Source organism: Fimicolochytrium jonesii (genome assembly GCF_025526975.1).
Source record: "Fimicolochytrium jonesii strain JEL569 chromosome Unknown EV422scaffold_2, whole genome shotgun sequence".
NCBI classification, from domain to species: domain Eukaryota; kingdom Fungi; phylum Chytridiomycota; class Chytridiomycetes; order Spizellomycetales; family Powellomycetaceae; genus Fimicolochytrium; species Fimicolochytrium jonesii.
This window is the reverse complement of record NW_026515669.1, coordinates 463,391-475,661: the sequence shown is the minus strand read 5'-3', so window position 1 is coordinate 475,661 and position 12,271 is coordinate 463,391. Positions and strand designations below refer to the sequence as shown.

The 12,271-nt window shown below is 53.8% G+C and overlaps 4 protein-coding genes across 4 annotated transcripts; 2 read left to right on the top strand and 2 right to left on the bottom strand.

Annotated features, from left to right (window-relative positions):
* Window positions 1–411: 411 nt before the first annotated feature.
* Window positions 412–1,814, top strand: EV422DRAFT_549684 (phosphatidyl serine synthase-domain-containing protein; the record flags this gene model as incomplete). The annotated part of the gene is made up of 4 exons (XM_053071727.1): window positions 412–491; window positions 563–989; window positions 1,057–1,290; window positions 1,353–1,814. 4 exons carry the CDS (start codon window positions 412–414, stop codon window positions 1,812–1,814), a joined length of 1,203 nt encoding a protein of 400 aa, XP_052929176.1.
* A 214-nt stretch (window positions 1,815–2,028) lies between these two features.
* Window positions 2,029–5,087, bottom strand: EV422DRAFT_563535 (uncharacterized protein; the record flags this gene model as incomplete). The annotated part of the gene is made up of 15 exons (XM_053072079.1): window positions 2,029–2,055; window positions 2,127–2,255; window positions 2,325–2,601; window positions 2,672–2,799; window positions 2,882–2,974; window positions 3,051–3,152; window positions 3,223–3,351; window positions 3,413–3,575; window positions 3,662–3,816; window positions 3,881–3,976; window positions 4,041–4,119; window positions 4,183–4,259; window positions 4,332–4,435; window positions 4,501–4,745; window positions 4,825–5,087. 15 exons carry the CDS (start codon window positions 5,085–5,087, stop codon window positions 2,029–2,031), a joined length of 2,067 nt encoding a protein of 688 aa, XP_052929175.1.
* Window positions 5,088–5,392: 305 nt separating this feature from the next.
* EV422DRAFT_616766 (MM3350-like domain-containing protein) lies at window positions 5,393–7,733 on the top strand. Its single transcript, XM_053073979.1, has 2 exons — window positions 5,393–5,841; window positions 5,923–7,733. Exons 1-2 carry the CDS (start codon window positions 5,486–5,488, stop codon window positions 7,424–7,426), a joined length of 1,860 nt encoding a protein of 619 aa, XP_052929174.1. The 5' UTR covers window positions 5,393–5,485; the 3' UTR covers window positions 7,427–7,733.
* Window positions 7,734–7,780: 47 nt separating this feature from the next.
* EV422DRAFT_137250 (uncharacterized protein) lies at window positions 7,781–11,676 on the bottom strand. The gene is made up of 3 exons (XM_053064783.1): window positions 8,836–11,676; window positions 8,593–8,757; window positions 7,781–8,514 (listed from the first exon to the last, which is right to left on the bottom strand). Exons 1-3 carry the CDS (start codon window positions 11,567–11,569, stop codon window positions 8,135–8,137), a joined length of 3,279 nt encoding a protein of 1,092 aa, XP_052929173.1. The 5' UTR covers window positions 11,570–11,676; the 3' UTR covers window positions 7,781–8,134.
* Between the last annotated feature and the right edge of the window lie 595 nt (window positions 11,677–12,271).

Genomic DNA, 12,271 nt, shown 5'->3' with positions numbered 1-12,271 from the left:
CAAAAGCGCAGGACGCTCGCTGGTCTTTGAATACCAAAGAAAACCGACGAAGGCATCCGCTTCAACCTCCTTCGGCCATATAAAGTCCGACGGCGGCATCGCATACCCAATGTCCACCCGGCGGTCCCTCGGCACGGTAGTGCCCCCTCACGTGTACGATGCTCTGGTCGGCGAAGACTTGTCCGGCTCAGTGTCGGACTCTGAGCTGCTTGCTCCGGCTGCGCCGAAGATGAACCTGCGCGAGGCCTGGGAATATGAGTTCAGTGACAAAATTGACCCTTCGGTGGCTTTCTTTTACAAGCCCAGGACAATTCGTTTGGTGAGTGTTTGCGGACGAAGTATGCGGGGAAGGTCATCCGGGCAACGGGGTGGAAGCAATCTGATGGACTTGAATCACCACAGCTTATTGTAATGCTCGTAGTGCTCGTATATCTCGCGCTATTCGTTGCGAACGGCGATGATGTCGTCATCGGAGGTGACAACACCAAAGTGTATGTTTAGCTCCTTCGGCTTGCTGTGGCTATATCGCCCTAAAGACTGACTCAATAGCCTTCCTGCACAGTGGATTAGCGACATGCGTCGGGATATTCCTACTCATCGGCATGCTGCAGTTTCGCGATGGTCCCTTCGTGCGACCGCATCCAGCTTTCTGGCGTATCGTCCTTTCCCTCAGCGTCGTCTACCAGATCATCCTCGTCTTTGTCGCCTTTCAGAACAAACACACGATGCGCGCCCTTCTGAAAGAGTTCGATCCGTCATTGGGAGTGCCGTTGCCGGACAAATCGTACGCGGAGGACTGCTCGTTGTCACCTGCGTCCATGTGGGATCAATTAGACATCTTTGTTCTTGCCCATGCGCTGGGGTGGTATTGCAAGGCCATCGTGTTGCGGGACTACTGGTTCTGTTGGATTCTTTCGGTCATGTTTGAGTTTTTGGAGTACACTTTCGAGCATCAGCTGCCCAACTTCGCCGAGTGCTGGTGGGATCATGTAGGAATATGGCTTTGGAAGCTCGACTGGAATCGGTGCATAAACTGACGCAACTTCGCGAGCCTAGTGGATTTTGGATGTTTTGCTCGCAAACTGGATCGGAATCATTTTGGGGATGAAGACGTGCCAGTACTTTGCGATGAAACAGTATTCGTGGCGTGGGGTCAACGACATCCCTACGTATCGCGGGAAAGTCGCGAGAGCGATGCAGCAGTTCACACCACATAGCTGGACTGAATTCAATTGGGAGGGGACTACTACCTTCAAGAACTTCTTGGCTGTCATCGGACTCCTCTACATTGTACGTGACTCTTCGTGTCAGCGGTTACATCCACGCAAAACTGACATGCGTACCTCACCTAGATTCTTCAATCCGAAATGAACGCCTTCTATCTCAAGTACCTTCTCTGGCTGCCGCCAGCTCACCCAATCAACGTCTGGCGCCTGATCTACTACTTCTTCATGGCCCTGCCCGCAACGCGCGAAGCCTTCCAATTCATGTCCGACCGCCGCTGCAAACGATTAGGCATGCATGCGTGGATGGCCATCGCCAACATCTTCACGGAACTGCTGATCGTCGTCAAGTTCAGCCAGGGAGAGTTCCATACCCCGATGCCGAGGAGAGTCAAGGCGGCGTGGGCGGCATTTGCGGCGTTGTTGGCTGTTTATGCGATCGTGAGGTTTGGTATGGGTTCAAGTAGCGGGACTACGTCTCCGCGGGCCAAGAGCCCTCTGCGGACGAGCTTAAAAAAGCAGGAGAAGGTCGGGCATTCGCCGAAGGGGAAGAACAATAGAGAGGCAAAGCTACGACAGAAATCGAGTTGATTTCGTGGAACGGTCTGTTTGTTTGCCTTTCATTGCATATGTAATTATATAGACACATCTTTGCGACTACTCGTCGTATGTTGGCATCCAGAGACAGCGGAACTTGGGTCTAGTCCGAGCTTCACATCGAACGTGAAGATCTTATGAACCCATCGTCTGACGTTGAGCAGAACTCAACTTGGCAGTCACCGAATCAATCTATGAACTGAATCAATCACAACACCAATCGGTCTTGCGTAACCTGTGATGGCAAATCCAAAACTTTTAGCATATAAGCTGCGATGAGGACGAAATAGCGGGGCGGGAACTTACATGGCGCATAGGCTGATCCTTCTTGAACTCTCCACCCAGCACCTTCTTGTTGTGCGCGATCTTCAACGCCAATAGCTTCTTGATATCCTGAAACATGGCCAGCTGCTTCACGTTTGGCTCATGCTTTGCCTGAGAAACGCGTGCATCATCAGCAATTCCATCATGAGCAAACATACCGCGTAAATCCAACCCCCATACCTTAACCTCCCTCTGCTGCTCTCTCAACGCCCTTCCCAACGTCTCCCCCTCCGCAACCCTCTTCCCATACATCTCCCTCCACGTCTTAAACCCGCGATGTTTCTGCGTCTGCTCGAGCTGCTCGTCGCCGCCGATGTACGATTTCATCTCCTGCATCACGCGGTCAAGCGAGGTGTCGAGGAGGGAGGTGTGCATGTGCAGGTAGTGGTAGCGCGAGGTGGTGAGGTGGATGTCGGAGTGGAGGGTTTTGAGGGTTGTGGAGAGGGAGTGGGATTCGCTGTGTGAGGGGTGAGAGGTGTGTTAGAAGCGGGTTTGGGTTGGGGAAGCAGGATGATGGGATTCAATACCTCTCGAGCCCGACCATGGTAGCATCGTACAGCCGCTTCTTCTCCGTGTAGTCGCTCTCCAGCTCTTGCGATTCTTGCCGGAGCGTGCGGAGCTCCTGTATCACTGGTGCCAAGACGGTCTTCTTGTCCTATTCATGGAACAATATCAGCGCATTAATGCCATCGCCAATGTTGCAACTGTTCCCGATGAGAGATTGCGCCCAGGCATACATTGATGTCATTCGTAAGCTTCGTTATGATTGCCGATATCTCCTCGAGCGTGCGACCTTTGGCTTCGTCGACTTCTGCTTTGCGCTCGGATACCTTTGAGTTGCGATGCATGCAAGGACAGTCAGTTAGCTAGACATCAAGGATGCGCTTTGAGCATGTGATGCCGTACCTTCTCTAAGGTCTCCTGCGCTGCGTGATACCCAGCAACCCCATGCCGTTTCTCAAGCGCTGTGAGGGAGTCTTCCATCCCTTTCTGCTTGTTCATCAAGATCTGTAGTCATACGATTCGACAGCGCATTGGAAAGCTGATTTCAACCCGAGTTTCTGACTTCAGCAGTTACCTCCTCCGTCCTCTGCAAGATCCCAAACTCGGCCGTGATAGCGGATATATCCCCCTTCTTCTTCTTGTACACTGTCGACTTTGTGCGGAGATCCGTTACGTACTTTCTGAACTCTTCTCCTTTTGGCATCTACATGTCGGATGTGTATCGTCAGTCACTCAAGCTCTGATGTGTCAACCAAACCACCTACTTTGGTCCCCTGGGCCTCGGACGCCTCCTTCTTCTTCTCAAGTTCTGCAGTTAGCTTGTTGACCTCCTCCGTAACAGCGCTCAACCGCACCGTCGTTCCTTCCTTCTTGCGAAGGATGATGGCGGCTTGTTGGCGGAACAGGCTCAGCTTATCGTCGCCTTTGCTATGGAATCCCAAATGTCAGATATTCGTCAGCTATCTAGCTTGTCCCGTACCCTTGACTTATGTAACACAAGTTAAGCCACATACGTAGTTTTTGCCAGCCGTTGCTCGGCCAGTTTAGCGATGGTTTCGTTCAAATTCTTGATTTCGGATTCCAGTTCGCCTAGTTCATGCGGACCTAGTGTGGGTTCGGTGAGGACTTTTTGAAGTTGTTGGTAGTGCTGCCGGGCGTCTTCCAGTTGCTGGATGTGGGGATGAGATGAGATCGCCATCTGTGGCGCTGGTGACATGGCAGGTTTGACCCACCTTTGGCAAATTCTCCGTCGCTAGATACTTGTTCATCTTGTTGTCCTCTTCCATCTTGGCAAACAGGGCTTCCGGCCCGCCGCTTGCTCCTGCATTCTACGAGCCCAGCACATCAGCCTGACGTTATCCTGCATAGGTCTCGTCCGCGACGGCAACGCACCCTAGCATCTCTGAGTTCCTGTTGTGCCTGTGCTAAGCGCGATTCGGCCTGTTGGATCTGGCTTCTCTGTTCTTTTATCCTGTTGGTTGCGGGTCGGGGTCAATGGCCGTGCCCTCCCTGAGCATAACTACCCGAGCAGTACCTCTCAGCAATCTGGTAGTCCTCCTGCTGTTCCACCCGCAGCTTTTTCGCTGCATCCAGCCATTGCTCATGTTCTGGCTGGAATGGTTACTAAAGTTAGAGGCTGAATGAAGACACTCGATGATGTGAGAATGCTTCAGGAATACTCACGATATCCTCAACTCTCTTCCGCAGGTTGGTGATTTTGCTGTGCACCTGCTGCTTTTCGTCCTCCAGTTGCTGGATCTCTTTCTTCACAGTCGCCGCATTTGTTCCTATCATAATGCCGCCCCCTTTAACATCCACCCATGGGAGAACAAAGCGTGCATGCACTACCCACCCGCTCCCCTAATCCCATCCACCGTCTTATGAACCTCCTTAAACTGCTCCTGCAGCTCTTCCACCTGTCGGAGTAGCTCTGCAGTTGCTGGGTCGTGGCTGAACTCGGCCGGAATATCAATTGCACCGAGAAAAGGAGCCAGATAGGCGCGCTTTTTGTGGAGGTTGAGGTCTTTTAGCAGGAAATGAAGGATCCGGAGGATGGTCGTGCGATCGCCGTCTAATAGTTTCTGACATAACGTTTCTCTGAATCATTCATGGAAAAGAGACATGAGTGTCGGCATGACGTCTCGATTGCCCAGCCACTCCTTTGCCACTTACATACATGTCACCGATATCCTTCCACTTCAGAAGCAGGAGAAAGTTTGCAATCTTCCCTACGGCTTCCTCCGGCACCTCGTTCTGCATATCGAGCGGAGCCGCACCTTTCAACGGACTGCCTTCATCAATGGCGGCCATTGCATCTGCAATGAGTTGCATGAGCTGAATGACGGGTACTTCATCGTGAAGCTGGATGACGCTGTAAGTCCTGGAGAACGGAGGGGCCGCGAGTGCTGTCGTTATGAGTTTTAGATCTGGTTGTGCCATCGTTGTGAGCGACTGTGCGATCGAAGGACACCCGGGTTGCAAATTTCTGATTGCCGGTGGTTAGAATGGCGCAAAAAAAAGCGTTTGCGTGGATGTCTCTTCTTCAGTAAGAGCACGATATCACCGGATGGGTGAGGCAGCCAGATCAAGTTGTCGGACGCTGTCACTCCAACACGGAACGCGTTGTCGATTTCTCACAATTAAAATGGCAGGTGGCCTCACGTGACAGGATTAAGTTGCTTTTCCGCTCACTTACAAAAAGGCGGCTTGCATCCTTCCCTGCTTGCTCTTTTTTCTTGTGCGGAGTTTGTTTGCTTTCGATCGAGACAACTCAATCTTCTCCCACCTCCCCACAGCCTCTCTCTCTCACCGCTCTTTCAGTCACTCTCTATCAAACCATGACCGTCGACGCTGTGAAGATCGTTGCCCGCTTGCCCGCCGGCATTCGTGCCGCTGGAGTTGATAACGCGGCCGTTGTCAAGCTCCGCGACGAGTACCAGGACGCTCTGCTCGCCAACTCCGACGTTTTCCCTGAGCCCGGCGCATTTGCCCTTGTCTCCCTTTTCTTTGAGGAGGACAGCAACAAGAAGGTCACTCTTCGTGGTCCCGTCGGTGCTCAACAAACCGTTGAACTGGCCTCCGGCCAGGGTGTGGACTTTGCCTACGAGTTCCAGGCTAAGCAGCACAAGGTCTTTGAGGACGAGGCTGAATTTGAGGGCTTCTGGAAGGGTCTTTTGAGGTTTTCCAGGTTCAGGTGAGTTTGAGTCTTTTGCTCATATTTGAAGTTCCGGGATGCCCTTTCACAGACCCTGATGTTACCTTTCTTGCATCATAGGTGGGTTGTCGCCGAGCTGTCGGAAAGTACCGAGGCCGAGTACAAGGCTGCGGAGGAAAAGGCGATTGCGGCGGCAAACGTTAAGGAGACCGACGGTGCTAAGCTCCATGAGCAGGGTGTTGCCGCCATGGAGGCTGGCAACTTCAACGAAGCCCTCACCCTCTTCACCCGCGCTTTCAAGACGTGCGAGTTGCCCGAAGAAGCCCTGGAGAACGACGACAGCGAAGACCCACATGCCGCCCTGAGGCTTCAGGTTCTTGGATCTCGCGCAAAGGCCTCCTTCCAGTTGAAGGCCTACACTGTTGCTGTTCGCGATGGTGAGATGGTCGAGCGAATCTACGGCCGTCCCGTCGAGGCTTTGGACAGCCTTGACCAGACCGAGGCTGGATTCTACTTCCAGTCTGTTCTCACCTCTGCCGAGGCTAACCGCGCTTTGGGTAACCGTATCGAGGCTGGTTCCGGATACATGGCCATCATGCTCCTCAAGATGATCGAAGACCAAAGGGCCGAAATCCAGGCCGAGGCTGGTCAGACCCTCGAATTGCCTGTCGCCCCCGAATTGGCCAAGACTCTCACCGAGGCTGCCAGCGCACAATTGGCTGCTCTTAACATGGACGAGAACAGCGGAACCATCTACAGTTTGAAGATTTCCCTTGTCGGTGTGACTCCTGAGGTGTGGAGGACCATCGAGGTCACCGGCCACACGACCCTCGGCGACCTGCGCGAATACATTACCATGGCCTTCGGCTGGTGCGGAGCACCCAACACCCACGAGTTCGAAGTGTACGACCACGGTATCGTTCGTTTCACCACTATCCCCGACAACTTTGTCATCCCTGATGAGGAGGAAGAGTTCGACGAGCGTCACGAGATCTGCGAAGATGAAGACCTCACCAACGTAGCGATGGTCGCCTCCAAGGTTGGCGACACCTTCACCTACATTTACGAGAAAGGCGACTGGGTCCACCAGGTCACCGTTGAGGAAATCCGGGAAGAGACCTTGAACGACGATTGCTGCGCCGGTCACGATGACGAAGAGAACGAGGATAAAGAGCACGAGCACGAGCACACCTCAGAATACCCCAAGGTCATCGGCGGAGCACGCGCCTGCCCTCCCGACGAAGTCGGTGGCCCGGCGGGCTACGCCCAGTTCCTCCAGGCCGTGTCTGGAACACCAACCGAACGATTCCCCGACCGCATCTCTGCCCTGAACTTTGCCAAGGACAACATCGGCTTCTCCAACAACGCCCTCGACTCGTGGGGTGGCTCCATCGGCAAGCGCTCCCTCGATGCCATCATCGAAGAGGTTGACGAGGACGAGGAAGAAGTCGTTGAAGCCGAGAAGACCCCTGCGGACCTCGAGAAGGGTGGATGGGACGCCGAGGCCTTCATCCTCGATGAGGCGCAGAAGTGCCTTGCCACCATCGCCGCCATGCTCGAGAACGGAGACGACGATGAGGAGGAGTGGGAGGATGACGAGGAGGAGGAGGATGAGGACCTTTGAACGGTTCACTCCAACCCTCGCCCGTCCAAATAGGGCTTCCAAGAACGTTACCATCCCCGGCGTAATATTTATTCATTCTTTATTCCAACCTCATCATGTCATCACCACCACAAACAATCATTTGTAGTTTGTAGATTCTCATAGGGAGTTCCCCACCCCACACACACAGTTTTTTATATATATGTACATGCCCCTCCCCACAACAACGGCCCTCACCCACTTGAAAAAGATTTTGTTCCGCGTTTTTTCAATATCAGTTGGTTTTCCTTTCGAGGATTTTGTTTCTGGTCCAATGTTTGCCGTGTACAATGATGGTTTGTGCAAGCCCTTGCTTGGTTGAATTATAAGGAACGGGTTTTTTCTCAATCCCTAGTGAGATTTCTTTCCCTCAACTGAATATCGGGCCTTGCTTAGCCTGCCGTCTCGAAGGTGCTTCTGAGGTTAAGCGGCTCAAAGAAAAGATTATCTTTGATGATCGCGGAGTGGCTATTAGGGCTTTCCGTCAACTGGATTTCTTCCAACTGAGACGGTAAATGGCGATAGAACGAAGTTGTTGTATGTGTGCATCAGATGATCTACTTCGCCTATGTACAAGAGAAGGAAATAAGCTACTTCTAGATGAAATGCGATGGGGCCAATGGGGTATATACCGAAGCCGGTCATGATATTACCCTTATGAATTAGGGACACTCGTGGGAAACTAATCCTTCAAACCCTCTCAACATACGTCCCAGGAAACCACCCCTCCTTCCCATTAACTAGCCCAAACCACCACTCCCCCCCGCTGCCCTCCGCCTCCAGCACGCGGATCCGATCCCCAGCCTTCAACTCCACCTCTTCAGGCAGGTCAGCCTCAAAGTCGTAAATCGCGACCGCTTCGAAGCCGAGGGGTGGGGAGGGGGTGCGTGTTGTTTTGTTTGTAGTGTTGTTGGTGGCGGAGGCCGTGCGCGAATGGGATGAGTTGGGTGGTGGGGATGTGGAGGTGGAGTGGGTGTCCGGGTTGTTGCTGGTGTAGTGGGTGGGTATGAGTGGGGTGAATTGGGTGTTGAGGAAGGCGGGTTGGTAGCTTGGCATGGGGCTTTGGAGACCTGTTTGTTTTTCACTCAATCAGCCGTAGGCACGCGAATAAGGAGAAGGCAGCGAGGTTCCGCGATTTGTTATCATACCTGCATCATAATCGATCAGCTTGGAATCGGTGTCGGCACGTCGGGCCTGATGGGGCAAACCCTTGAAACTTGAACTTGATGAAGCTGACGTGCCATTCGATGGGCGGGGGAAAGTTGATGATGAGCGGGGGCCAAAGTCCGGAGTCAGCGTGGAGAGTTCAGATCCTATGTATGACATAATTCGGATGTAAGTTCACGATAGAAACGAAACCCGCGAATATTCAGCATATGAGATGTACGTACGGGATGAAGACCTCGAAGACATTCCAGTCCCGACTCCCAGCCCGCCTCCAAACCCGCTGTAAGGGGCCTCTAATATCGGGGCATTCTCCCACACAGTCTCCCTCCATCTTGCCAACAGTGTGATGCTCCTGGTAAACAGCTCCAAATCCCCGCCGACAGCCAGAGCGGCCTTGTACTCCTCCACAACACTGGCATGCGACGCAACCTCCCCGCTCTGATCAGCGGTAATCAACTGCACGATCGGCTGAACCTGTTCCAGAAACGTCTTGTGCGTCCTCGCCTGCATATCCGCAATATGCACCGCGACGACATCAATGTACTTTGCGGCGAGGTCCAGGAACCGGGGCAGTTCCTCGATGAGCTGGGCGTGGATGGAACTGTACGCGTCGGCAGAGTCCGTGAGCACTTTGTCCACCTGCTCGCCGCGCGCTTTGATTGCCATCGCTCGCTCGTAGTCTAGTTGCTTTTGCTCGCGTTTCTTGATCACTACTTGGGGGCCACGGAACATCTTGGCGAGAACATCCAGAGCGGGTTGGATGACTTCTCGCGTGGTGGTATCTGCGTCGCGCCAGGCGGTGACGGAGAACCGGACAGCTGCTTTTTGGAATTCCTGGATGGCGAAAAAGTCGTCCCGCCCTGCCGCCGGCACGTCCTGTCGGCTACGATCGCGGCCCATCACGTAGATGTCTTCGAAAGCCGTGACGAGCGTTTCTTGGATCTCGGAAAAGAGCTGCAGTTTGGACAGCCATGTTTGCAAGTCAACAGAGAGTTGTTGCACGCCACGAAGCTGCTGATCCAGTTTCTCAATCAGAGCATCATAGAGAGCGTCAGATTGAATCGCAGCGGAGCCATCGGCCAGCCCTGTTGCCTTCTTGATCTGGTGGGTTCCTCGGGTCCACTTTTTAGTAATGCCGTGAATGACATTGGCGTTGCCTTTCTTGTCGACGTATCTCTCGACAATATCTTTCCGCTTCTTCACCTCGTTGATCTTTTCTGCCACCACGTCAATGTCGGCCGCCGCCTGTACCAGCTGCTCAAAGTCGGGATGCGTCGGCGGTGTCTCCTTGAGAAGCTGCTTTATCAGCAGCGGGTACTTGAGTACCCTTTGGACCGGTTTGATGACCAGACTGCCCAAATCCCACGCGCCGGTTCTACCCTGAAGCTGCATTTGGCTGTTCTTTAAGAACTCCTTCACATCGGGCGGACATTCCGGAGACGCAAACTCTGCAAGTTTGGCTAGCGCTGCTTCATTATGTTTGCAGTAATCGCAGTAGGTGCTCTCGATTTTGCGCATCATCTGATTGAACGCTTCGCCGATCCATTCGTCAGGAGATCCGACGGCCGCTTCCAACATTTCCAGCAGAGCCCGCGATGTTGAGATTATGACATCCAGATTCGAGAACAGATTTCGAAGATCACGTTCAGAGAGGATCTTTTGCTCAGAGGCCGGAAGCGCGTAGACTTCCATAAGGACCTCCATGTCTTTCAAGAACCCCCTTTCCGTCGTCACGAGCTCTTTGATGATATTGTGACGCTTCTGCTTCTTTTCTTCTTCCCCTGTGACAACTGATTTGATGGGCTCCACGATCGGTTCCGATAAGGTAGGAACAAGCGGCGGTCGGGTGGGCTCGTCTGTTGCTATTGATCCGAGGGTAGTCTGTGCTAGGTCGCTGATTTGAGGCGCAGTGCTGCTGCGAGGCATAGGCATGACCAGGACGGGAGATATGGAAGACTGAAGACTCTCGATTGCTCTGCTGCTGTGTGATGGAGGTGGTGGTGCTGGTGGGCGGGAGCGTTTGAACGCCGGGGATGAAGGCGTGCTTTTCGGCGGCATGGGGACGGGATATGATGCGCCGGGCGAGGGGATAGCGGGGGCTTTGGGCGTGTCTCTTTCTGAGGACGGTGATTCCACATGTATGAATGGTGCGCTCAACCACGGCGTAGCCGCTCCTGCCGGCAGATCCACCGCCCATGACTTGATTCGCTCCTTCACAGGCACCGTGTGCGGTACTTCTATGCTGCTCTCGCGTGATCTCTGGACAGGAACATCATGCCTGTTCTTCGACAAACTCTCTGAGGATCCTGCCGGGGATGATGACCCTGAAAAGTCTCTCATCGATTTGTATGTTGAGTCTACCCGTGACGGCACCCCTGTACTCGGCACACGTCGTCCACCAGATCTATCGATCCCACCACGGGGCTGTCCCGATCTCACATCTGGGACATTGCCAGCCTGCTGGCCAAACCCCAAAGAATGAACGTCCAGACCCCCTTCAAACATCATACTCAGTCGCGAGACCGATAGCCGCTTCGTCTCCGGTGACATCTCACCCGTCTGCGTCGTATTCCGAGGACGAGCCCCATTCGTACCTGCCCCACTATCCTCGCCGTGGGCATTGGAGATGCCAACATTCCCCTGTGACCCTGACCGACTGGAGTTCCGGTTGAGCACTTCTGTCGAATTTCCAGCACTATGCAGAGTCCTGGCGTAGCCATTGCTCGCGAGCGTTGTCGTTGAAGAGTTCCGAGAGCTCCATGGCGAGGAAGTGCTTCGGCCGTTCTGAAAAGACGGTGGTGCGAGTTCCTGGCCCGACGGTCTTCGTGAGTTCGGCTGCGAGAAGATTCTCGACGTTCGGTTCCCTGGCGTTTCGGAGGGAGCTGGCATCTGCGACTCGAACATTTTGGCAAGATTTCCGACACGCCTGGGCGACGGTTCGTCTGCCTCTTCAGCCATTCCGTAGAAGCGTTGGTGGGCTTCAGAGGAGGCGGGTGTTGTAGAAGGCGTGCTAGGCGTGGTAGACCTGGGCTTTGTGGCGACGTCGGTATGAGCGGTCCCGACTGACTTTTGGCGACGATGGCCCTCTTATGCTCCTACGACGGCTTTCTCAGACTAAAATATATATACTGGACTATGCTGCATAACGACGTGCCAGTCACTGCTCCCGCATTCTACTTGGATGAAGTATGGATGTAAAAAGGCACTCGCAGCTCGACAGCCTCGAAGCCTCTCGTACTGTATTGAGACGGTGACCACACCACTGCAACAGCTGCAACGCGTTCTTGCTTCTTGCCGCTGGGGGGGAAGGCCCAACGCAACATCGTCTTGGCAATCTTGACCGGCACCACACGCATACAGTACCTTCACCCACCGTCACAATCCTCGCCCTCCGAGCAAACCGAGTGTGGGAAAAAAAGCCGCTGAACTCCAAAACGGTCAAGATGGTGGGGGGGCGTCGATATAGGCAGGGACTCGCAGACCGTCAGTGCACACTCGGAGGTTATGGGCGAGCTTTTCGTCATCGTCCGCGGCTTCAACGTCGACGCAGGGCATGTACATCCACAGCACCTTGGGAGCTGCCGGGCTCGTCAGCACGCAGATCTTTGGCCGCCAGCTTGCACGAGGATTATAAAGAGTGTTTGCGCTTCCCACGACACG